This window comes from Myotis daubentonii, chromosome 3, assembly GCF_963259705.1.
Source record: "Myotis daubentonii chromosome 3, mMyoDau2.1, whole genome shotgun sequence".
Classification (NCBI taxonomy): domain Eukaryota; kingdom Metazoa; phylum Chordata; class Mammalia; order Chiroptera; family Vespertilionidae; genus Myotis; species Myotis daubentonii.
This window is the reverse complement of record NC_081842.1, coordinates 56446039-56472549: the sequence shown is the minus strand read 5'-3', so window position 1 is coordinate 56472549 and position 26511 is coordinate 56446039. Positions and strand designations below refer to the sequence as shown.

Below are 26511 nucleotides of genomic sequence, written 5' to 3'. Positions count from 1 at the left end.
GAGAAACAAATGTCAACAGACAGGCTCTTCACACTGGTTGGTCAGCACAATTTCTTCAGAGAAAACGCAGATAATACATAAATAATATTGAAATGAAATAGAAATCAATTTGATGAGCAACAATCATTAGCCCTATGGCTTTCTGGGTTGTGTGCTTTAAAGTATTGCCTTCTACACACAATGAGAACTTCCTCCTCTTTAAGAGATGTATTTGTAAAGACCGAGTACGCTTGGAATTTCAGATTGGCAGGCCAGGTTACCTTCCTGGATAACCTGGATCCCAGTCAATTCATCCTCTGCTCTCCTCCCTCTCTTCATCAGCTGTACACGTGCTACATGCCGAGCACCTGAGCTGCTCTAAGGGGAATAAACATACTCCTCCAGGACACACAGAACCCGCAGAGGAGGTAATGAACCTGCTGAGAGATGTATAGTCCCACGTGCAAATTTCTGACATTGTCACGTGACGGATGCTGGGACGTTAAGAGAAAAACTGGGGAAAGGTCCCCGCCTTCGAGAACTTGCACTTCATTTGGTGAAACCAGGTGCGGGGCGTGGCTAGTGACCAGCAAATGCAGACGTGCTTGCCTAAGTAGTGGAGCTAATTAAGAGGACTCAGCTTTAAAAAGTGGGCAGGGTTCAGATACAGCCTCTTGAAAGACTTCGCGTCACGTTCTTGGAGCCGATCTACCTATTCCGGGCTTTAAATTCCATCGATCCCATGCAGAGGCCGCCGACATAAACATAAATCTCAGCCAGGTGCACTGCCGCCACCTGACCCTCGTTACCTAGGCCCCAGAAGAGCGCGCCAGCCGCCGGAAAAGGGGCGGAAGGGGCGGGGCTTCGAGGGTGACGTCATCAGAGCCCGCAGTGCTGGCGCGCTACGGCTTTTGGCGCGAGTGTGGACGCCTGCACCATGGCGGTCGCCGATACCGCTTTGGGGTCGTTGGTAAAGGGCCTGTACGACGTGCAGGCTTTCAAGTTTGGGAACTTCGTGCTGAAGAGCGGGCTGTCTTCACCCGTCTACGTAGATCTGCGGGGCATCGTGTCTCGACCGCGTCTTCTGAGTCAGGTGTCCGCCCGGAACGGGGAAGAACTGGGCGGGTGGCGGGAAAGGGGGCCAGGAGAGGGAGGAGGGCGACAGGAGTTGGGGAGCCGCAGAGCTAAGCGGGAGGGGCGCCCCTGCTGTCGGCCTGGGGAGTCCGCGTGAGAAGCCCGGAGGCCAGGAACTGTCCGTTTTTGGGGACCCAGAGAGCAGCCTGCTGGTTTACCCGCCGACTTGGACACGTGGTTTGCCAGAGTCGGGACTCCAGTTTGGGGCCCGGTCTCGCACAGCTGTGGTTGAAGGGCTTCGGTGTATCTAACCTCGGAAGGTTGGACGTGGGGGAGAGAGAAAAGGGTGGGGAGTTAGTGGCTGTTCAAATGCTTGGAAGGAGGCTCCATTTTGCACTGTGACCAGGAGCAGGAATTAAGGCCTGAGGGTGGACATTTCATGGAGGGTTTCTTGTTTTGTTTTTATGGTCAGTATAAGGGGAAACTTCCTACGCTTTAGAGGTTACTAGCACAGTGCTTCTCAAACCTTGAGCAGATGTGAACCCCGTGGGGATTGTGTTCAGCGGTGTGACAGGGCGAGTAGATCCGAGGCAGGACCTGCGTTGAGCCCTTCTCCTTAACCGCCAGCCGAAGCTGCAGGCCGCGCGCGCTCTGGGCAGAAGGGGCTGAGTGTGCTGTTCGGGACAGTCGCCACTAGCCACGTGAATATCGAGCCATGTGAATTTTAAATTCACATAGCCACATGTTGCTAGTGACTGTCATACTGGACAGTGCAGGTATAGAACATTGCCACCGTCATAGACGTTCTGTCTAGAAGACACGCATGCTTCACCTCTCCCTCAAGGATGTTGACGTCATGTGTGCTTGTTATGGGAAGGATTGGAGCGCTAGTTAAAATGGGTTGGAAACTCTCACTACCCGGAATCTTGCCGCGGTGCATTTCAGCAGTGCTGCGGAAAAAGTGAGTGACGAGGGGTTCTTCTAATGAAAAATCGATGTATTTTTTTTTTTTAACAAGTCTCCAGTTGACAGGAGACTAAAAATTATTTTTTGATACTAGATCTTGGTGTGGGTGTGATTTTTTTTTTGGTAGTTAATTTGGAAGGAGTTCAAAACATTGAGAGACCTCGGTATAATAGAACTTCTTTCATGTCTACTTTATATGAATAGAGTTTCTCAATATTTCTATCCAAAAAAAAGCAGTAGAATTTACACTAAACTCTAACTTTCTAGTAGTAAGTACTATTGAACTACAGTAGATACATAAACTAGTGCAAGGAGGAAAAGTACTGTACGTCTCACTAAAAAATGCATTTCTGAAATAATCAGTTTTTATGCTATCAAAATTTGAACATTATGTTTTCATTTATTTTATGCTCATAACAATTGTGATAACTCAATACAGAAGAATTTTTAACACTTAGAGACTCACAGTCACAGGAAATGTAAAGTTTTTCAGACATAAATATATATTGCATTTAAATAAAATTCTTTGGAAATAATGGAATGAAAATACGAGTTCCCCCAAAATATAGGCTTTTCCAGCTATCATGGCCTAGCATTTTTTTTAAATGGAGATGTTGAGTATCAAATCACTATAGCATTTGGATCCCATTATATTCACTGAAAAGAGTGATCTAACAGTTCTAGATAATATGTTAATGTTTTCGGTATTCTAGAAATTACATCTTTTGCAACTTAAAAATATTGATAGATTTTTTTCATCTGAGCAAAAATTTTTGAAGACTTATGATCAACTCTGAGTGCTTGTTTGCTATTCTGTTTTTAAAATAAGGTGGTGTTCAGTAGGAGTATGCATTCTAGCATTAATATGTGATGATTTACGTGGAAAGGGTATTATAAAATAATGGATTCTGTATTATGAAACTTTTTTCATTCTTTTACATTTTTGTATATTCTTGCATTGATTCTTTTTAAGTAAAATTGACATAACATTATATTAATTTCAGGTGTATAATATAATGATTTAATAATTGTATATATTGCAAAGTGATCACTGCAATAAGACTAGTTAATATCCATCACCATACATACTTAAAGAATATTTTTTCTGGTGATAACTTTTACTATCTACCCTTACTTTCAGATATGCAGTGCAGTATTAGTAACTATAGACAGCATGCTGCACATTCATTCCCGTGACATTTATTTTATAACTGCACGTTTGTATCTTTTGGCCACCTTCACCCATTTCATTCCTCACACCCGCCCCCAGCTCCCACCTCTGGAAACCACCAATCTTTTCTCTGTATCTATGAATTTGGCCTTTCTTTCTTTTTTTTTGTTTCTTTGTTTTAGACTCCACCTATAAGTGAGATCATACAATATTTGTCTTTCTCTGTCTGACTTATGTTTTTATCCATTTGTCTATTGATGGATGTCTAGGCTGCTTCCATATCATAGCTATAGCTATTGTAAGTAATTTTGCAATGAACATAGAGTGCATATATCTTTTTCTTTTGATTTTTTTTTTTTTTTTTTTTTTTTTTTTTAGAGAGGAAGGGAGAGGGATAGTTAGAAACATCAATGAGAGAGAAACATCAATCAGCTGTCTCCTGCACACCCCCTACTGGGGATGTGCCTGCAACCAAGGTACATGCCCTTGACTGGAATCGAACCTGGGACCCTTCAGTCTGCAGGCCGACGCTCTATCTACTGAGCCAAACCGTTTAAGGCCATATGTCTTTTTTAATTAGTGTTTTGCTTTCTTCAGATAAACACCCAGAAGTGGAATTGCTGGGTCAAATGGGAGTTCTAATTTTAATTCTTTTTGAGGAACCTCCATACTGTTTTCCATAGTGGCCGCACCAATCTACATTCCCACCAATGATGCACAAGGATTCCCTCTTCTCCACGTCCTTGCCAACAGTTGTTTGTTGGATTTATTGATAGATGATAGCCATTCTGACAGGTGTGAGGTGATATCTCATTGTGGTTTTAATTTGCACTTCTCTAATGATTAGCGATGTTGCGCATCTTTTCATATGTCTCTTGGCCATTTGTATGTCCTTTTTGGAGAAATGTCTATTTGGAACCTCTGTCCATATTTTAATCAGTTTGTTGTTTCAGTGTTAAGTTGTGTAAGTTTCTTAAATATTTTTAATATTAACCCCTTTAGTGGTTCTCAATCTTCCTAATGCCGTGACCCTTTAATACAGTTCCTCATGTTGTGGTGACCCCCATCCATAAAATTATTTTTGTTGCTACTTCATAACTGTAATTTTGCTACTGTTATGAATCAAAATGTAAATATCTGATATGCAGGATGTATTTTCAGGGGTCGTGACCCACAGGTTGAGAACCGCTTCCGGATATATCATAGGCGAATATTTCCTCTCATTCAGTAGATTTTCTTTTCGTTTTATTGATGGTTTCATTCACTGTGCAAAAACTTTTCAGTTTGATATAGTCCCACTTGTTTATGTATATACTAGAGGTCAGGTGATGGGGGTGCTGCTCCTGCTCATCCTGGCCCCACTGCACTTGCCACTGCCGCCTGGTAGCGCTGTCGCAGCTGCGCTCACCAGCTGTGAGCCCCAAATCTTGCACCCGTTGATCAGCTGAGCAGCACTCACCACCAGGGGGCAGCTCCTGCGTTGAGCATCTGTCCCCTGGTGGTCAGTGCACATCATAGCTACCGGCTGGTCATCTGGTTGATCAGTCGCTTAGGCTTTTATATATATATAGATTTTTTATTTCCCTTGTCTGTTGAGACATATCCAAAAAAATATTACTAAGAGTGATGTCAAAGAGTTTATTGCCTATTTTTCTTCTAGGAGTTTTATGGTTTCAGTTCTTACATTCAAGTATTTAATCCATTTTGAGTTTATTCTTGTAAGAGTTTATTGGTGTAAGACAGTGATCTAGTTTCATTCTTTTTGCATATATCTGTTCATTTATTGAAGAGCTATCCGTATCCCATTGTATATTCTTACCTCCTTTGTTGTAAATTATTTCTGAGTTCTCTATTCTGTTACATTAATCTATTTGTTTTTGTGCCAGTACCATATCATTTTGATTACTATATCCTTGTATAATTTGATATCAGGTAGCCTGATACTTCCATCTTTGTTCTTTCTCTATATTGCTTTGGCTCTGTGAAAAATGCCATTGGTATTTTTATAGGGATTGCATCAAATATATAGATTGCTTTGGGAAATATGGACATTTTAATGGTGTTAATTTTTCCAATCCACAAACACAGTAGTATACCTTCCATTTATTTGTATCTTCATTTTCTTCCAGCAGTGTCATACAGTTTTCAAAGTACGGATCTTGTTACCTCCATTAAATATATTCCTAGGTATTCTGTTACTTTTGTTGCCACTGTAAATAGGATTTTCTTTTTTTTTTAAATATAATTGATTTTTTTACAGAGAGGAAGCGAGAGAGATAGAGAGTTAGAAACATCGGTGAGAGAGAAACATCGATCAGCTGCCTTCTGCACATCTCCCACTGGGGATGTGCCCGCAACCAAGGTACATGCCCTTGACCGGAATCGAACCTGGGACCCTTCAGTCCGCAGGCCGACGCTCTATCCACTGAGCCAAACCAGTTTCATTTCAGCTCTTTTTTTTTTTAATTAAAAATTTTTTATTGATTCCAGAGATAGGGGAAGGGAGAGGGAGAGAGATTTTTTTTAGGCATTCATTGATTGCTTCTTGTATGTGCTGTGGCTGGAGATTGAACCTGCAACCTTGGTGGATCTGGTCCAGGGGTGGGCAAACTTTTTGACTCGAGGGCCACAATGGGTTCTTAAACTGGACCGGAGGGCCAGAACAAAAGCATGGATGGAGTGTTTGTGTGAACTAATATAAATTCAAAGTAAACATCATTACATAAAAGGGTACGGTCTTTTTTTTGTTTTGTTTTATTCATTTCAAACGGGCTGGATCCGGCCTGCGGGCCGTAGTTTGCCCACGGCTGATCTGGTCGTTGCTCCAACTCAACTGAGCTACCCAGCCAGGGCGGGATTATTTTCCTAATTTCTTTTTCTGATAGTTCATTGTTAATATATAAAAATGCAAGCAATTTTTGAATATTAATTTTGTATCCTACAACTTTACTGAATTCATTTATTAGTTATAATTGTTTTTTGGTATAATCTTTATTGTTCTCACTATATAGCAGTGGTTCTCAACCTGTGGGTCGTGACCCCTTTGGCAGTCGAACGACCCTTTCACAGAGCTCACCTAAGACCATCCTGCATGTCAGATATTTACATTACGATTCATAACAGTAGCAACATTGCAGTTATGAAGTAGCAATGAAAATTTTATGGTTGGGTCACATCATGGGGAACTGTATTTAAAGGGCCAGAAGGTTGAGAACCACTGCTCTATAGTATGTTATCTGCAAAAAGTGAGTTTTATTTCTTTGTTTTCAATTTGGAAGCCTTTTATTTCTTTTTCTCTTTTAATTGCTAAGGTTAGGACTTCCAATACTATATCAAGTTAACAGTGGTGAGAGTAGACATCTTTGTCTTGTTCCCAATCTGAGAGATAAAGCTTACAGTTTTTCACCTTTGAATATGCTGTTAGCTGTGGTTTTGTCTTATATGGCCTTTATGATGTGGAGTTATGTTTCCCTATATCCACTTTGCTGAGTGTTTTTATCATAAATTAAAGATGAATTTTGTCAAATGCTTAGCTGCATTTAACAAAATCCGATATGATCATATGATTTTTTATTTTTGTAAATCCTAACTTGATATTTTTTCAATTGATTTTTGGAGTTGGGGCGGGGGGGCGGAGAGAGAAACATCAATGTGAGAGACGGACATCAGTTGGTTCCCCCTGCATGCTCCCTGACCAGGGCCAGGGATCTAACCTGCAATCCAGGCATGTGCTCCAGCCATTGAACCACACTGACCAGGGCATGTTCATATGATTTTTATTCCTCATTTTATTTATGTGGTGTATCATGTTAATTGCTATGTGGATGTTGAACCAGTCTTGCATCCTGGGAATAAATCTTACTTGATCATGGTATCTGACCTTTATATTGTATTGCTGAATACAGTTTGCTATTATTTTGTTGAGGATTTTTTCATCTAAGTTCATCAGGGATATTGGCCAATAATTTTCTTTTTTTTTTGTAGTGTCTTTGTCTGGTTTTGGTATGGGGTAATGCTGGTCATGTAAAATGAGTTTAGGAGCCATCCCTTGTCAGGGCCAGCCTGACAGGTTGAGCCGGGCTGAGGTAGGGAGGTGGGAATTGAGAAAAGAAAGAAAGACAGGAGAGCGGGATCGGGAGGACTACAGCTCAATCGAGGAACTGCAGCAAGTTTATTAACCACACAATGTTTTTTATACACAAGACACCGAATAGGAGGTCTGTCAAGAGGAATGTATTATTTGTTCCTCTTAATCTCTAAGGGAGAGATAGAGCAGAAAGACAAATTCTCGGTACAGCAAATCTCAGTAAATAGTTACAGACTTCTTGGTAAGCCATGAAAGGCTGTTCTCAGTCTACAAAGGTTGCTCTCATTGTACTGATAACCGCCATCCAAACAAGTCTGGGAAAACTATGTGGGTAAGGGTCCCAGCCTTGCTAGCCCCTTCAGGTGCAAGGACCGTGTCAGCTTACACCCGGTCTCCAACAACCCCTCTTACATTTTTTTTAATAGTTTGAGAAGAGTAGGTATTAATTTTTTGAAAATTTGGTAAAAATTTACCTGTGAAGACATCTGGTCCAGGGCTTTTATTTATTGGGAGTATTTTTTTTATTACTGATTTAACTTCATTAGTAGGCAGCGGTGTCTTCTAAGTTTCTGTTCCTTCCTGATTCAGCCTTGCAAAATTGTATGTTTTTAGGAACTTAACCATTTCTTCCAGGTTGTCCAATGTGTTGGCATATGATTGTTCGTAGTATTTCCTTATTTTAAATCCTTTGTATTTCTGTGACGTCACTTGCCACTTTTCTTTCACTTCAGATTTTACTTATTTAGGTCCTCTCTGTTTCTTGTAAGTCTGGCTAAAGGGTTATCAATTTTTTTCATGGATCTTTTCAGTTGTTTTTTTAGTCTGTATCTTATTTCTGCCATGATCTTTATTGTTTCCTTCTACTCGTGCTTTGTTCTTTTTTTTAGTTTTGTTAGGTGTAAGATTAGATTGTTTATTTGAGATTTTTTTTGTTTGTTTCTTGAGGAGGCCTGTATTGCTACAAAATTCCCGTTTATAACTGCTTTGGCTGTGTCCCTCAGATTTGGGGTCATTGTGTTTTCATTTGTCTCATGGTATCTTTTGATTTCTTCCTTGATCTCATTGTTAACCCATTCATTGTTCAATAGCATGATGTTTGGCCACCACGTATTGGTGTGTTTTTCAGTTTTCTTTTTATAATTGATTTCTAGTTTATACCATTGTGATATGAGAAGACATGAGACTTGTTTTGTGGCCTAACATGGTTTATCCTGGAAAATGTCCCATGTGCACTTGAATGCATGTTCTGTTGCTTTTGGTAAAAAGTCCTAAAAATATTAAGTTCATATGGTCTAATGTGCCATATAAGATCACTGTTTCCTGGTTGATTTTCTGTCTGGAAGATCTATTCATTGATGTCAATGGGGTGTTAAAGGCCTCTACTATGACTATATTACTGTTGATATTCCTTTTTATTTTCTTCTATATTTGCTTCCTATATTGGGATCAGAGATGTTTATGAAATATCCTTTTGCCTGATTGATCCATTTTTCATTATGAAATACTGTTGTCTCTTGTTCCAGTCTTTGTCCTAAAAAGTCTATTTGTCTGATATGAGTATTCCTCCCCCAGCTCTTCTGCTTGTTTGTTTCTATTTGTATGAAATACCTTTTCCATACTTTTACTTTCAGCTGGTGTGACTTTCCATCTGAAATGGGTCTCTTATAGGTAGCATATGTATGGTTTTCTGTGTTTTTTAAAAAAATCCATTTAACAACCTTATGTCTTTTTTATTGGAGCATTTAGTCTATTTACATTTAAAGTAATTATTGACAGGTATGTAATTATTGCCTTTTTATTAGTTGTTTACTGATTTAAAAAAATTTTTTATCTTCACCTGGAGATATTTTTTCCATTGATTTTTAGTGAAAGTGGAAGGGAGAGGGAGAGACAGAAACACTGATGTGAAAGAGACACATTGATTGGTTCCCCTGAGTCAGGGCCAGGAGACAGCAACCAAAGAACATGCCCTTGACCGAAATCGAACCTGGGACCCTTCAGTCCGCAGGCTGACGCTCTATCCACTGAGCCAAATCGGCTAGGGCTACTGATTGTTTTTGTAGTTCTTCTCTGTTCCTTTCTTGTTCTTTTGCTCTTTTCTATGTTGATGATTTTCTGTAGTGGTGTGTGTGTGTGTATGTGTGTGTGTGTGTGTGTATTCCTTTCTCTTTATTTCTTGTAGACTTTTGGCTTATGGTTACCACGTACTTCATTATACCAAGCTATATTTATAACAGCCTATTGTAAGTTGACAGTTGCTTAAGTTCAAACACATCCTAAAACCACTATAATTTCTACATCCCCACACACATTTATGTTTTTGTCATTTTTTACTTCTGTGTGTTTGTATTCCTTAATTTATTGTTGTAATTCCACATGATCTTCCTACATTTGCCTTTTAATTTTCTTACTAGCTTTATAGTTGGTTCTGCTATAAATACTCTGTTCGTTTTTGTCAGTGAGAATTGTTCTTATATTTTCTAATTCACATTTTTTATCGTTTCTTTTTAAAGAAGTTCCTTCAACATTTCTGGTAATACTGGTTTGGTGGTGATGAACTCCTTTAGCTTTTACTTATCTGGACAAATCTTTATCTCTTCTTTGATTATAGATCAGCGGCCGCCAACCTTTCGGACCTCACAGACTACCAGGGGTCCACAGACCACTGGTTGGCAACCACTGTTATAGATGATTGCCTTGCTGGGTAGAGGAATCTTGTTTGTATGTCTTTGCTTTTCATCACTTTGAATATTTCATGCCAATCCATTTTGACCTTCAATGTTTCTGTTGAGCAATCAGCTTATAGCCTTATGGGAACTCCTATGTGTGTAACTATCTGCTTTTCTCTTGGTGCGTTGGAGATTCTCTCTTTGTCTTTAACTTTTGGCATGTTAATTATGATGTGTCTGGATGTGGGCCTCTTCAAGTTCATTTTGTTTGGAACTCTGCACTTCCTAGACTAATATGTCTATTTCCTTTGCCAGGTTAGGGATATTTTCAATCATTTCTTTCAATAAGTTTTTTCCCTTTTTCTCTCATTTAGTTTCTGGGATCCCTGTGATGCAAATGTTGATACTCTTTTTTAAAAAAATATATTTTTATTGATTTCAGAGAGGAAAGGAGAGAGATAGAAACCTCAGTGATGAGAGAGAATCATTGATTGGTTGCCTCCTGAATGCCCCCCAGGGGATCAAGTCTGCAATCAGGGCACTTGCCCTGACTGGGAATGGAACCATGACCTCCTGGTTCATAGGTCAACGCTCAACCACTGAACCATGCCGGCCAGGCAATGTTGTCCCAGAGGTCCCTTAAACTATCCTCATTTTTAAAAATTCTTTTTTCTGTTTCAACTGTTTTTTGCTACCTTGTGTCCCAGAGCACTGATTCGATCTTTTACTTCATTCAATCTGCTGTTGAGTTCCTCTAGTGAATTTTTCATTTCATTTATTTTTAGTTAGTCCTCGCCTGAGGATCTTTTCCCCCCATTAATTTCTAGAGAGAGTAGAAGGGAGGGGGAGAGACACAGAGAGAGGAACATTGATGTGAGATCAATTGGTTGCCTGCACGTACCCTGACCAGGGCTGGGGATTGAGCCTGCAACCAAGGTACGTGCTCTTGACCAGACTAGAACCCATGACCCTTCAGTCTGTGGGCTGATGCTCTAACCACTGAGCAACCTGCCAGGGCTCATTTCAGTTATTCTATCCTTCATTTCTGATTGGTTCTTTTTAATATTCTAGATCCGTTTGTTGAAGTCTCCCTGAGTTCACCTATTATCCTGAGTTGATTGAGCATCTTTATTACCATCTAGAGGCCCAAGAGTAGGCCTTCCTTCCCCTGGCTGCCGGCACCAGCTTCCCGCCGGCACCCGGGACCTATGCTTCCCTCTGGCCGCTGGCAGGCACCCAGGACCCGGCTTCACTCTGGTCCGGGCTTCATCTGGAAGGACATCCCGAATGGCATCTGGTCTAATTAGCATATTTATTACCCTTTTATTATAGATGTTTTGAATTATTTGTTAGATTGCTTTAGTTCTTTTGATGACATTTCTTTGTCTCTTCAGTTTGGCTGACTCTCTGTTTGTTTGTGTATGTATTGGATAGATCTCACTACATCTCCTGGGCTTGAAAGAGCGGCTTTTATAGAAGGTGTTCTGTGGGGCCAGAGCACAGTTCTCCCTGGTCACCGGAGCCAGGTGCTCCAGGGGTGTTCCCTCTGTAGGTTGTGTGTGCCTTCCTGTTGCAGTTGAACCTCGATTGTTGCTAGCACATCTGTGGGAAGGATTGACCCTTGGGCTAACTGGCTGTAAGGGCCTGCTTTGACTACAGTGGACAAGCTGTTGTGCGGAGACTCACCCCAGGGAGCAATGCTCTGGTGCCAGGCAAAACTACCTATCGGGTGTGTCGGTTGTGAAGCTGTTTGGGAGGGGCTTGGTGCTTGTACATTTCAGCAGTGTTTTTGTGCTGGGCTTGGAGGCCTTTGGGAGAGGCTAAGATGCTAGCTACAGCTGGCTGCCACCTTTCTGGGCTTGTAACTGATTGATGGGATCCATGTTGCAAGCCAAGCCTGGCCGTCACTTGTGCCAGGCTTGGGGCCACTTGGGAGGAGCTACAGTGCAGGCTGAGGCTGCTTGCTACTTGTGGGATTGGTGGACCTTTGGCAGAGCCTGGAGGGCAAGCCCAGGGAGGCTGCTTTGGAAGAGGCTCCGGCTAGGCAAGTAGGTTGAATGGGGTAATGTGTCGGGAAGATGCCAGGGCAGGTGGTTTGTGTTAGCCAGGCTAATGAAGAGTGGCATATTGTGTACTTGCCCATGCCAGGCCAGCTGGAGGTGAGGAGAGCTGAACAAAGGAACAGTAGTGCTTGCCAGCACTTCGTCCCCTCAGAGGACTCTCCCAGTTTCTGCTCCTCCAGCATATACCCTAAAGTGAGTCGGTTGAATTCCTCCCCCTTATGATCCAGGTGCTTCTCAAGCTGCTGCCTCTGTACTGGAGCTTGGAGCAAGATTGTACTCAAGCCCTTTAAGAGCAGCATCTCAGTCTCCCATAACCCTTTGTCTTTCTGGGGCATAATCCCCGCTGGTTCTCAAAACCAGATGGGTATTCTTCCTGGCTCAGGTACCCTGGGCAGGGGAGCCAGGGGTGAGGCTTGGACCCCTCACTCCAGAGGGGACCTCCATAACCTAGCTGTCCTCCCTTTTTAATAATCCCTACACTGTGGATGTGGGAGCTCCCCAGTCTGCGTCTCCACCCTTCCTACTTGTCTTGATGTGATTTCTTTCTATCCTTTATTTTCAGAATTCTGTTCAGCTAGTCTTTAGGTCAGTGGTCACCAGCTGGTGGTCCGCAAGGTCCGAAAGGTTGGCAACTGCTGCTTCAGGTGATTCTCAGGATGGTTGTTCTGTAATTTTCATATGTTCATGGAAGATGGTGAGTTCAGGATTTACCTACTCTGCCATCTTTTTTTTTTTTTTAACATTGATTTTTAGAGAGAGAGACTAAGAGGGGAGAGACAGACAGAAAGACATCAGTTTGTTGTTCATGTTATTTATACATTTATTGGTTCTTCTTGTTTGTGCCCCGACTGGAGATTGAACCTGCAACCTTGGTGTATCAGGACAGTGCTCTGATAAGTGAGCTACCAGGCCAGGGCCCCTGCTCTGTCTGACTTAGCCCTCGCATTGACTTTGCCCCTTGCCATTGGAATTTTGATAGGGGTTGCATTGAATATGTAGGTTGTTTTTGTAGTGTGGACATTCTAACAATATTAGTTCTTCCAATCCATGAGTATAGAAGATCTTTCCATTTATTTGTGTCTTCAATTTCTTTCATCATATAGTTTTCAGTATTCAGGTCTTTGACTTCCTTGGTTAAATTTGTTCCTTATTTATTTATTTATTTATTTATTTATTTATTTTTAAATATATTTTATTGATTTTTTACAGAGAGGAAGGGAGAGAGATAGAGAGTTAGAAACATCGATGAGAGAGAAACATCGATCAGCCACCTCCTGCACATCTCCTACTGGGGATGTGCCCGCAACCCAGGTACATGCCCTTGACCAGAATCGAACCTGGGACCCCTCAGTCCGCAGGCCGACGCTCTATCCACTGAGCCAAACCGGTTTCGGCTGTTCCTTATTTAAATGGGATTGTTTTCTTAATTGTTGTTATGAAACTTCATAACTGAAGACTTCTTTCAGGAAGAAAATACAATTAGTAGGAAATAGGTTTAAATACTGAAAGCATAATGGATTACCAAAGGAAACTGGGAACCCTGGGGGCCATCTTTAGTCCTTGGGGTCAACATCATAGCTTCCCTAACACATCCTATGTTGTCCTCAGAACAGACCCTGAGTTTAGACGAGCAGACTAGTTGTTTTGTTTTTATATTTGTAAATGGGTTTATGCAGAGGGTGATTTAACAAAAAGGCATTTGTAGTTTTCTAATCGGGTTTGAGACTATTTCCTACTGTCTTTAAGGTTATGCTACCTTATTTGTACACAGGTTAAAATAGAACAGTAATAGTTCATGTGTTCTGTTTTTTGTTGTTTTTTTTTACAGGTTGCAGAACTTTTATTTCAAACTGCCCAAAATGCGGGGATCAGTTTTGACACTGTTTGTGGAGTCCCTTACACAGCTTTACCATTGGCTACAGTTATCTGTTCAACTAACCAAATCCCAATGCTAATTAGAAGAAAAGAAACAAAGGATTACGGTAACCTTATACTGCTAAAATTTTTTCTCCTTCTAGGCACTGCTGTTACACCATAGGTCCTTTAAGTTGTTATGGCAACTGTTGCTATAAATCACCTTCCTTTCCTTTGGAGCAGTGGTTCTCAACTTTCCTAATGCCGCGACCCTTTAATATAGTTCCTCATGTTGTGGTGACCCCCAATTTCATTGTTACAAATTGAACATAATTAAAGCATAGTGATTAATCACAAAAACAATATGTAAATTATGTATGTGTTTTCCGATGGTCTTAAGCGACCCCTGTGAAAGGGTCGTTTGACCCCCCAAAGGGGTCGCGACCCACAGGTTGAGAACCGCTGCTTTAGAGTCTAGAGCAGCTGTGGGCAAACTACGGCCCGTTTGAAATGAATAAAACTAAAAAAAAAAAAAAAAGACTGTACCCTTTTATAAGTACCGCGCGCTAACCGATTGCGCCACTGGAGCTCCTGTACCCTTTTATGTAATGATATTTACTTTGAATTTATATTAGTTCACACAAACACTCCATCCATGCTTTTGTTCCGGCCCTCCAGTCCAGTTTAAGAACCCATTGTGGCCCTCGAGTCAAAAAGTTTGCTCACCCCTGGTCTAGAGGTAAAATGGCAACGAAAAACATTGGGGGTTTGTTTGTTTTTGTTTTTTGCACTATATCTGTGAGATCCAACATTTTTACCAGCCCTTCTCTTGTCAGCAGTGTGTTCTAAGAGTACTTTCCCAGTGTATTAATATTTAAATTACATGAAAAAATATATGTCAATAAAATTACTCAAAGCCATATAAATGCCACATGAAGTTCTTAATGAAGATACTTTTTTCATGGGCAATAAATTATTAGGTGGATGTTTTAAATATGTGGGCTTGCTTTAAAACCAAATGGACCTAAAAATATTGGTATTTCATATTTGATTTCTTTAAAAAATATATATTTTTATTGATTTCAGAGAGGGAGAGAGAGATTGAAACATCAATGATGAGAGAAGATCATTGATCGGCTGCCTCCTATACGCCCCCTACTGGGGATTGAGCCCGCAGCCCAGGCATATGTCCTTGATGGGAACTGAACCCAGGACCCTTCAGTCTACAGGCCGACACTCTATCCACTGAGCCAAACCGGTTAGGGTCATTTTTTATATTAAGGAAGCAATGGGTTTTGTTTTGTGTTGATGTGATAGTATTTCTGTTATTAATTTTTTTTTTTAAAGAATCCTTTTATAGATGCATTCTAAAATTTTTTATGATGAAATCATGATTTCTGAGAGTTGCTTCTGAAAACTATGGGGGGAGGAAGGGAGAAGGGATATAGCTGAAACAAGATTGACCAGGAGTTGTTAAGTGGAAGTGCTGTATTTATTGGTGTTTTGTTTAACTAGTTTGGCTAGTTTTGTTTGACATTGTCTACTTAAAAAAATAGTAAGAATATATGCTGCTTGAAGGCACACTGTTTATCTGTATGAATCTCTGCCCACAAGGAAGCTATTATTTCTATTTCCTTATGATTTGTCTTCAAAAAATATTTCTTAGAATAAGATTGTTAATTTTTAAATATGCCTATAAATACTCGCAGTCTTGTGTTCTAGTCCAAGCTGACTCGGTGAAACTTGCCAATTCTTCAATAGGAAAGGAATGGGGAAAAGGCAAAGATGGTATCTGTGTGTGGTAAAGCTCAAAAAGTGGGCAAAATGGTCACCAATTCTATTTCTGTTTCAAAATTAGACAATTTTGGTAGTGGGAAACAGAAAAATGAGTCTAAAAATGAGTCTGTAAAGTCTTCAGCCTGAGTTTACATTTTGTAGATTATCTGAAAAGAATCTATCTTGGAGTTGGAATGGCAAAGTATATTTAGTCACATTGCATTATATAATTTATAAAGTTGTAATGCTTGGTCTAAATGGTTGCTGAGTATTTACTCTCCTGAATCTATTATATGCAAAGGCCAATTTTCTGGCTGATCTTGAGTTATGACCTGGTTTGTTGATGGAAAAAGGAATGATTTCATTGAGAATATTGTGTTATTCTTTGTTTCATCACTTTCCTTGATCTAGGTTATCTTGCTTTAAGAAACCCCAAATTTGAAACTTTGGTTATAAACATGTTAAGAGTTTTTATTTACAATCCAAAATAATTTGCTAGTTTTACTGTAAATATTCTGTATCTGTAACTGACAATTTTGGGATACAGAGACACTAGATAAAACAGTAATTATGAAACATTGAAGATTCATCAGAAATAAAGTTGTTCCAATGTAGTTTTTCAGAAAATAAGATTTAGATTATCCACCTCTTCATAAATACATGCAGATTTATTTTGTAAGATACATCTTTGAGTTGATGAAATATTAAATTGGAATCAATGTAATTCTTTCTTGTCCAGGTACTAAACGTCTTGTAGAAGGGGCTATTAATCCAGGAGAAAACTGTTTGATCATTGAAGATGTCGTTACCAGCGGATCTAGTGTTTTGGAAACTGTTGAGGTTCTTCAGAAGGAGGGCTTGAAGGTCACGGATGTCATAGTGCTGCTGGACAGAGAGCAAGGAGGCAAGGCTAAGCTGCAGGCACATGGGCTTCATCTCCACTCAGTGTGTACATTGTCCAAAGTGCTGGAGATTCTTGAGCAACAGAAAAAAATTGATGCTGAGATGGTTGAGAGAGTGAAGAAATTTATTCAAGAGAATGTTTTTGTGGCAGCTGGTCAGAATGGTTCTCTCCCATCTATAAAAGCACCCGAAGAACTCAGCTTTGGTGCACGTGCAGAGCTGCCCGGGATCCACCCAGTTGCATCCAAATTGCTCAGGCTTATGCAAAAGAAGGAGACCAATCTGTGTCTGTCTGCTGACATTTCAGAGTCCAGAGAGCTGTTGCAGCTAGCAGATGCTTTAGGACCCAGCATCTGCATGCTCAAGACTCACGTAGATATTTTGAATGATTTTACTCTGGATGTGATGAAGGAGTTAACAACTCTGGCAAAACACCATGAGTTCTTAATATTTGAAGACCGGAAATTTGCGGACATAGGAAACACAGTAAAAAAGCAGTATGAAGGTAAGTATTATTCAGGAATCTGCAGGAATCAGAAATCCAGCTTAAAGTAGCTAAAGCAAAAAGGGAAATGTGTTGGCTCACATAACTGAAAGTCCACCCATAGAACAGGCTGACAAGCATGGTTGGATCCAGGAGCTCAAGTGATTTTTTTGGACTTGCTTTCTCTTCTATTAGCTCTGCCTTCTTCCTTCTTCCTTCTCAGGTAGGCCCAGTCCTCATGCCTACCCCAATAGCTAAAGACATAGCTAACGCCTGTATAATATGCCCCACCCCTGGTAGGTAATGTGAGGTGGTTAACTCTGTATAAACTTCTTAAACCAAGATCTGGTAAAGGGTAGTTCCACTTTAAAAAAAAAAAAAAAAAAAAGGTGTGCTGATGCCAGAAGACAGGAACATGGGGTCTAGGTAGGCAGGCAAAAACGACAGAGGTTGGGCGTGGCAAAACACAGTGAATTCTGTTATTTGAAGAATGAAAATTGCAGCTATGAGAAATAATGAAAAAGTATAAAGTTGTAAATTTATTTTTAGCAGAACAAGTTTTATTGATGATACACATTCTTTTAAAAATATTTTGTTAAACTCAAAACATAGCATATGTTGGTTGAAAAAATAGCTTAATTCTCTGCCTATCCTTCTATGCAAATTTCTGCCACAGTGTACATATCTAATGCTTTTTCTTCGCTTAACCTTATATTTATCATGTTATTAACATTTATAGACATCTTTTGAGTTGTTTTTTTTTAAGTGATGCATGCTTACACTAAAGCTATTTCTTTGGGATAGATTTGTCTATAAGCATATTTTCTTTTTATGTGCTTCACATGTCCTCTTTTGTTGACTAATATAAGAGTTATATAAACTTTCTACAGGTTAACATAGTCTTTTAAAAAATCAATTAGGGTTATTGCTGGTTGCATTTTAAATGAAAATAATTACTTATTGATATTTGAAGACCAAAGGAGACCTTAGGAACAAGTGGAAGATTTTTGAAATGGTGAAGTTGCTATGAGATCCCTGCAGAATGAAAATTTGTCATCTTCGGAGGAATTCCCGAGTGTTGATATCTTTGACCTTCATAAACACCCGTCTTCACTGGGGTTCATTTCTAATTGCATAAGTTTTATTGGTCACAGCTTCAGCGTGCAAGGAATAACAGTTTAGTGTTGCTTGTAAACTAAGTACAGAACTTGCAATAATTTTCTCATTGTGATCTCTCAACTAGCTACTAGGTGGATAAATTTTTCACACTTAGAACCATACATAAGTCCACTGAAATACTAAAATTCTTGAAGTGTTTCACTATTTCATTAACATGTTACTAAGACATTATTTCATACTCTACTTGTTTGGGCCAAAAGTTAAAGGCTTTTGTGTGAAATTTAAGAAATATCTTTTTGCCTCTTTCTTAGGTGGTGTCTTTAAAATAGCTTCCTGGGCAGATGTAGTAAATGCTCACGTGGTGCCAGGCTCAGGAGTTGTGAAAGGCCTGCAAGAAGTTGGCCTGTCTCTGCACCGGGGGTGCCTGCTCATTGCGGAAATGAGCTCCGCCGGCTCCTTGGCCACTGGGAACTACACTAAAGCAGCGGTAAGTGACAGAGGGACTGGGCTGTAAAGCACATGTTCTAGAGGAAGAAAATATCTTCTTTTTGGGTCTGTGAAACTGCTTAAAAAAAAAAAAGCTGCTGTTAATGTGACAGTATATTAATACTCATTGGCTAGAATTCTCTGGTAATTAATAGCATTTTATATCTTGTGGTGAACACTTAAGAGATTTGAATTGTACACCCAAGAGAGAAACATTGAAACAGATATTTGGTCAGATAAATATTTGCCACGCTTACCTGACCTTTAAGATAGAGTTGTTGTTTTTTATCTCAACATGAGTTGAAGTTGAAGAGCTGCTTCCCAGATATGCAGTGTCTCAGAACCTCCCAAATCCCACAGAGATGCATTTTCAGGACAGCAGCCCACATGTTGTTTGTTTGTTTGTTTGTTTGTTTGTTTAGTCTTTGATGTTGATTGGTATTGTATGGTAAAGCTCTTAACTAGAGCCCATACACATTGTTTCCTCCAGTAACTCCCCATTAGTAAAAGTTTTTATAACACTGCACTTAATATCCAGTACCCACCCTTACATTCCAGAATAAAATGAGAGGATAATTAACTAGTTAAAAAGTTTCATAGTTGGATAGATCGCCTTTACAGATATTTTGTTATTTCAAATACTCTCTATGGAACTGAAGAACTCACATGGCCCTAGGACCAGGTTTTAAACCCCACACCTGAACTGTGTCCATAAACAACTGATTTCCCAATTCTCACAACAGAGGGGTCCATGGGTCATTCTGGGGATCTGGGTCTGGTCAAGGACAAGACATCACTTTCTGGTAGGTAGTAGTACTGGTGGCAAGAACAGAACAGTGTAAGTCTCAGGGAAGAGCCAAATGAGGAAGTCAGACCTTCTAGAGAAACTTCTATGAATGTGGGGTAATGATATAGAAATTGTGGAGACCAATTATTAGCAAATATTAAAGAAGAGGGAAAGCAGTAGAGTTGAGATTTCTTTAGCTCTTGACAACATAGCTATCCTCGAATATGGAGCACTTGACAACATAGCTATCCTCGAATATGGAGCACCCTGTGTAGATAGGCAGTAAGTCTTCTATGTAGTTTTATACCGTTTAGAAATTATTCTAGAGTACTTTCCTCATATCCTTTATGGAAGTAGGTGGGTCCCCAAGCATTATTAAAAGTAAGTAATGATGCAGCATCTAGGTTCTAGACCACCATAGTTATATAGGATTTACTATAGTATAGTATGGACACTGTGTTTTTAGGGTCTGGTTAATTGGGAGAAAGGGGGAGACAGGGTTAATGGAGCAAGTATGTAGATTCATAGCTAAGATTACCTGTGTTGGATATAATGAATTTAATATGAAATGAGGAAAGACATCCATAAAATAGCAGTTTCTTACTAGTTAATACAGCCAGTTTTTTACTTTACTTGTAGAATTATTATTCTGTGTGGTTAACTGCTTTCTTGTAATCTGTCCTATTACATTCCATTTAGGTTAGAATGGCTGAGGAGCATTCTGAATTTGTGTTTGGTTTTATTTCTGGCTCCCGCGTAAGCATGAAACCAGAATTTCTTCACTTGACTCCAGGAGTTCAGTTAGAAGCAGGAGGTAAGTCTGTTCATTGGTCATGGTTCTTCCAAAATGCTTCTTTACCCAGGTCCGCAAAGGCTAAATGAAATGTTGTTGTTGTTATAAAGTTGCTAAAGAGAAAGCTTGTTTGTCTAGAACAGTAATGAATGAGCCCTTTGGCCTGGGGATACTGACTTAGGTATGCAAAGTAGCTTGCAGTCTAATTTTAGGGTGAAAATTTAGAAAAATACTTTTCATTAGAATGTATCAGATATTTTAGTTGTGTTTTCCAACTGATGTTCTAAATGTGCTGCCAAAGAAGGTGCTCTGTGCTCCAGGAAGAATATGCGAGGCTAAACAGAAGCAACAGTTTGATGTTTTGTTAGAGGACCTTGCAGAGCCTTAGATATGCTAATGTCTGTTGTGACTCCAGAGTGGAATAGGGATCTGTCCTGTCTCCCACGCTTGTTTGAACCTGCAGCACTTTAGCAGTCTGAGAAGTACAGTTGTAGGGGCTGAAAAACTGCACATTTTCTCACTGATAGTCTCTAAACAATAGTAATCTAGGTCAGGGGTCCTCAAACTTTTTAAACAGGGGGCCAGTTCACTGTCCCTCAGACCATTGGAGGGCCGGACTATAGTTTAAAAAAAAACTATGAACAAATTCCTATGCACACAGCAGTGGCAAAAACACCTGGTGGGCTGGATAAATGTTTTCGGTGGGCCGCATGTGGCCCGCCGGCCGTAGTTTGAGGACCCCTGACCTAGGTTATAAAAATATACATATTTTAATATCCTGTGGGACTCAATAAAGCTGCTTGGGTTTTTAATGTGAAAGAAAAATGACCTGGAAAATTTTTATTTTTCCTGAATTAGCTTATCACAGGTATGGGAGTTTATTCTGTCCTACATTCCATCTCATTGCATTTCTTATATACCAATAACAAACTATCAGCAAAAGAAATTAAGAAAGCAGTCTCGTTTATTGTTGCATCAAAAATATAAAATACCTAGAAATAAATAAATTTAATCAAGGAGATGGAAGACCTGTACACTGAAAACTACATTAATGAAATTGAAGAAAACAAATACATCAAATATTTTCTGTGCTTGTGGATTTGAAGTATTAATGTAATTAAAATGTCCATACTACCCAAGCAATTTACAGAGTCAATGCAATCCCTATCAAAATTCCAATGGAATTTTTCATAGAAATAGAAAAAACAATCCTAAAATTTGTGTGAAACCATATAAGACCCTGAATAGCCAAAGCAGTCTTAAGAAAGAACAACAAAGCTATAGTAATCAAAACAGTATGTTATTGGCATAAAAACAGACATATAGATGAATGGAACAGAATAGAGTTCGGAAGTAAAACAACACATATATGGTCAATTCATTTACAAAAAAGAAGCCTAGAATATACAACAGAGAAAAAAAAAAAACAGTTTCTTCAACCTATCGGGTTTGGCTCAGTGTATAGAGTGTTGGCCTGTGGACTGTAGGGTCCGGGGTTCGATTCCGATCAAGGGCACGCACCTCAGTTACAGGCTCCTCCCCATGTGGGCCCTTGGTCTGGGGTCGTGTAGGAAGCAACCAATCGATGTGTCTCTCTCACATCGATATTTCTCTCTGTCTTTCCCTCTCCCTTCCACACTTTCTAAAAATCAATGGAAAAATATCCTTGGGTAGGATTAAAAAAAAAAGTTTAAAAAATAAAAAACAGTTTCTTCAATAAAATGTGGTTGGGAAAATTGACAGCCACATGCAAAAAAAATGAAATGGGATCACTATCTTACTCCATACATTTCAGGTGTTGAATGTAAGACCTTCAATTCCTAGAAAAAAAGTTAAGCTCCTTGACATAGGTCTCGGCAATAATTTTTTTTAAATCTGACACCAAAAAGCAAAAATAAACAAGCAGGATGATATCAAACAAAAAAGCTTCTGCACAGCAAAGGAAATTATTATTTTTAAAATATATATATTTTATTGATTTTTTACAGAGAGGAAGGGAGAGAGAGAGTTAGAAACATCGATGAGAGAGAAATATCGACCAGCTGCCTCCTGCACATCCCCCACTGGGGATGTGCCAGCAACCTAGGTACATGCCCTTGACCGGAATCGAACCTGGGACCTTTCAGTCCGCAGGCTGATGCTCTATCCACTGAGCCAAACCGGTTTCGGCGAGCAAAGGAAATTATTAACAAATGAAATGACATCCTACTGAATGAGAGAAAATATTTGTAAATTATGTTTCTGATAAAATATTTTTAAAAATTTGTACAACTCAATAGCAAACAAATAGTCTGATTTAAAAGGGGCAGATCTTCTTTGGACATTTTTCCAAAGAAGACATACAGATGGCCAACAGATACATGAAAAGATGCTCAGCATCACTAATCATCAGGGAGGTTACAAATGAAAACCACAATGAGACATCACCTCACACCTGCTAGAATGACTTATCGAAAGGCAAGAAATAACTGGTGTTGGCAAGGATGTGGGGAAAGGGGAACCCTGTGTACTGTTGGTGGGAATATATATTGGTGCAGCTACTAAGGGAAACAGTATAACAGGGTTCCTCAAAAAATTTAAAATAGAACTTCCATATGATCTAGCAATTCCACTGTGAGTATTTATCCTAAGAAAACAAAAACCTAACTTGAAAAGAGATATGTACCCCCATGTTCATTGCAGCATTGTTTACAATAGCCAAGATATGGAAACAACCTATGTGTCTTGATGGATAAAGAAATTTTAATTATGTATATATTTTTCAATCATGAAAATGAAATCTTGCCATTTACAACAACATGGGTGTACCTCAAGGCCATTATGCTAAGTGAACTAAGTCAGACTGAGACTGACTTACAGTACAATAGCTCACAAGAAGTTATTCCACTTATATGTGGAATTTAAATACAAACAAAAAATTAAATAAGCTCATTGATACAGAGAACAGGTTGGTGGGTTGCCAGAAGTAGGGGTTGAAGGGTGGGAGACATGGGTGATGGGGCTCAAAGGTTATAAGTCATGAGGATGTATTCACAGCAAGGCAACTATAGTCGATTATATTGTATTGCATATTTGAAAGTTGCTAAATCTTGAAAGTTCTCTTCACAAAAGAAGGTTTAGTAATTATGCCAGGTGATGGATGTTAAGTAGACTTATTGTGGTGATCAGTTCTCAGTGTATACAAATATTGAATCATGTTGTACACCTGAAACTAATGTTATATGTTAGTTATACCTCAATAAAAAAAAGATATAAAAAGAATGAAAAAAACAAAATTAAGGAACAGGCTGTATACACAGGGTGGGGCAAAGGTAGGCTTTTAGTTGTGAGTATGTGAAACAGAGTTTATTCGTATATTACTATAGATTATTGTATTGCATACAAACAACTGTAAACCAACTTTTGCCCCCCTGTATAGTCTGAGCACTTGATGGGGTTGCGGCAGAAAGGTTCACATACGTGGTTGTGGTCCCGTTCAGTGCCTTCTGAGGGCTTTCCCAGTGGTGTGGCATGTGATTCTGACGTGTATACTAAAATTGCCTTCAATTGTAAGGGCTTCGTCTTATTTTATTTTTTTTTGTATTGAACCTTTCTTGGCATGGCATTGATAGGAGATTTACTTTTTTTAATACTGTTAAACTATAAATGCTCTACAATTAGACACTGGAAAGGAGTTGTTTAGCTGCTTCACCGTGGATATCTCTAGCCTGTCCGGGGTCTCTCTTCACCTGCATTCACTCACTTGCTGTGCGGAAGGAGCATGGAAAGCCAGAGCATGGTGTCATTTAAAGATGGTTAGATACTTTTCCCAAAAAGTCACGGGGCAGGTTTTCTGATGTTCTGTATTGTGTTGAATAGTAACTTTTGTGTTTCTGCAGGTGATAATCTCGGCCAGCAGTACCATAGCCCACAGGAAATTATTGGCAAACGAGGTTCAGACATCATCATTGTAGGCCGGGGTATAATAGCATCAGCCAATCGCCTGGAAGCAGCGGAGATGTACAGAAAAGCTGCCTGGGAAGCCTATTTGAGTAGACTTGGCGTTTGAGTGTCAGATACTTTTTGTGAAGGCCTTGAAGACCCACTGTCTCCTGAGGTGCATTGGCTGGATAACACGCAGCCTTTTATACTGCCTGGATTCCTCCATGGGTCCTGTGTTGGAGTGACTTCTAGAGTTACCACATGCTTAGGATCTACTGAACAGCTGTAATCACTGCATTAGTTTTCAGGCATTCTTTAGTGAGACTGGTGTTGGCGAAGCAGTCACAGTCCTGTCTGTGGTAAAGTCTTCCGCATTTGAGGGTTCCCCCACCTACTCCCCATCTTTAGATCAGGCTTTTTGATTCTTTTAGTTGCTGTGGCACAGAAATTTTACGACATAAAGAGTACAGCATTTAGGACATCAAAATACAACATTTCTTGTGTTCTTTATTCTATGTCTAATGTGATGCCCAAACTATATTAAAATATTAGTTCTTCTCCTCTTAAAAGTGATAGTCCAGGTATCCAAATGGTGCTGGTTCTCAGAACTGCCACTATTCACTCACCGAGGGGAGCAAGGTGGGGAAGTGGAAAGCTGACCAATGCCTGGCTTTCATTTCAGCAGAGGGTTTCTGACTCTTCTCCCAGCAGCAGTGGACCTGTGCTGAAATCCAGGCACTGCTTCCTTTTGCCTTGTTTGGTTACAAATGGACAAGCTGCTCCTTCACTTATAGTAAAAAGGCAGCAGTGTCAAGGAGGTCTGAGGTTCCATTTGGAGGTTTGCTTCAAGATCCTACATAATTGTCCCAACTGTCATTGACGAGAGGAAAGTCAGACTTCACTAGAAATAAGGAAAAAGAAGCTCAGCAACAGAGCTGATATTGTCCACGTCTCGGTTTCTACCACCTTTGCTCACAGGCCCCACCATCACACACGTGGCATCACCAGTTAGGCAGCCCTCTCAATCACGTCCCAAATGCACTGCAGTCAGACCTCGATTCTAAAACGTCTCACATCTCAAACACTGCCTCTCAAGCTGACAACCCTTTCATGCTGAGACCTGTATGACCAGTCACATGTCTCTCAGGTGACAAAAGGAGAGGATGCTCAAGAGCTTACTGCTGTTAACATCTCAGGATAGTGTGCTGTGAATGTTCTGGTTTTTTGCTTTTGTTGCTGCTTATTAAATTTTCACTATTTACTGTATATTTAATTCCATTTTGTTTTCATTTACATTTCATGTTCTTTTTGTTTTTAAAGTGTTTATAGGTTAAGCAGTACATTAGACATGCATTGTATATAAGAAAAGTTAAAACGGAATCACTTGGGGGTCTGAATGGATTCATTCAATTTACATTATTTCTAATGGGAAAAATGCTCCAGTTTTTTGAACAGCCTCTGGAACGAATTAAGTTTAAAGTCTTAGGTTCCATTGTATTTCCCAGAAATTTTTCCGAGTTTCTGGATGATCCCCGTTCGCCAATAGGTAGATGTTCTCCATTTATATATTTCTGTGGTCTGTCCAGGAAGCATCGTGGAGGGAGGAGAGTAAAGGGTGTGAGCTCAGGTGACCATTTGGAAATGGCCCCGTTCTGCATTCAGAGCCCTGACTGAGCGGGGCCAGGGTGGTAGCTGCATTCGAAGGCTCAGTTCTGATTCCACCAGCAGCCCCACCATCTGCCTTTCCTTCTCGTCTGGACTGTTTACAGACAGCAGCAGGTGTCAGAGGACTCGGCATCTCCTCGTGATGGTAGCTGCTCCCATCCCTGACGGCCCCCTCTCCTGATGACTGCTGGGAGCCTGGAGTTTCCGTTCAGGCTTTCACTGCGTTCCCTCTCAGTGTCTGCACTGAAGGCCCAGTGCTGCCTCCAGAGAAGTCCCCTGTGGAAAAGGCAGTTATGAAGGAAGACGGCCAGAGGAAACGGAAGGGATGTGGCCCTCAGGCCCCTCTGAAGGAGCTGGGTTAGGAAGAGGAAGATCTAATAATGTCACAGGGACCAATTAGATGTCTTCAAAGTCCTGGTGACCTGGGGCTGAGAGACCTTGGGAGTGAACTGCTGGGTGTCAAGTGGCCACCTAGTGGACTTAGAAGGTCAGTGTACATCCATCAACACACATCAGGAGTCTTGAATCATGCCGGCCCCGCCCCACGTTTCTGACTGGATAATTCTAGGACGGGGCTTGAAGCCTGGCATTCCTCACAAGTTCTTGGGCAGCGCTGATGCTGCTGGTACAGGGACCACTCAACACCTGCGCTGTCAGTCATTTTTCCTCTGCAATGAGAGGGTCCTCAGGTCTGCCTCCTTGCTGAGCCACCTA

General features: G+C 40.2%; 1 protein-coding gene across 2 annotated transcripts; it reads left to right on the top strand.

Moving 5' to 3' along the window:
- Window positions 1-868: 868 nt before the first annotated feature.
- UMPS (uridine monophosphate synthetase) lies at window positions 869-25398 on the top strand. 2 transcript variants are annotated; one of them, XM_059687607.1, is made up of 6 exons: window positions 869-1072; window positions 13838-13991; window positions 16379-17047; window positions 18457-18632; window positions 20118-20232; window positions 24090-25398. In XM_059687607.1, the coding sequence occupies exons 1-6, from the start codon at window positions 917-919 to the stop codon at window positions 24257-24259; spliced, it is 1440 nt and encodes a 479-aa protein (XP_059543590.1). In that variant the 5' UTR covers window positions 869-916; the 3' UTR covers window positions 24260-25398. The 2 variants fall into 2 exon arrangements, with proteins under 2 accessions (XP_059543590.1, XP_059543591.1); XM_059687608.1 differs by lacking the exon at window positions 869-1072 and adding an exon at window positions 1711-2014.
- The last annotated feature ends 1113 nt before the right edge of the window (window positions 25399-26511 follow it).

Bases quoted from the DNA above. Each gene is read 5' to 3' on its own strand.
- UMPS (XM_059687607.1), top strand. From the start codon at position 917: ATGGCGGTCGCCGATACCGCTTTGGGGTCGTTGGTAAAGGGCCTGTAC. The intron at 1,073-13,837 runs GTGTCCGCCCGG...TTTTTTTTACAG, and splicing joins GACCGCGTCTTCTGAGTCAG to GTTGCAGAACTTTTATTTCA. The intron at 18,633-20,117 runs GTAAGTGACAGA...CATTCCATTTAG, and splicing joins GGAACTACACTAAAGCAGCG to GTTAGAATGGCTGAGGAGCA.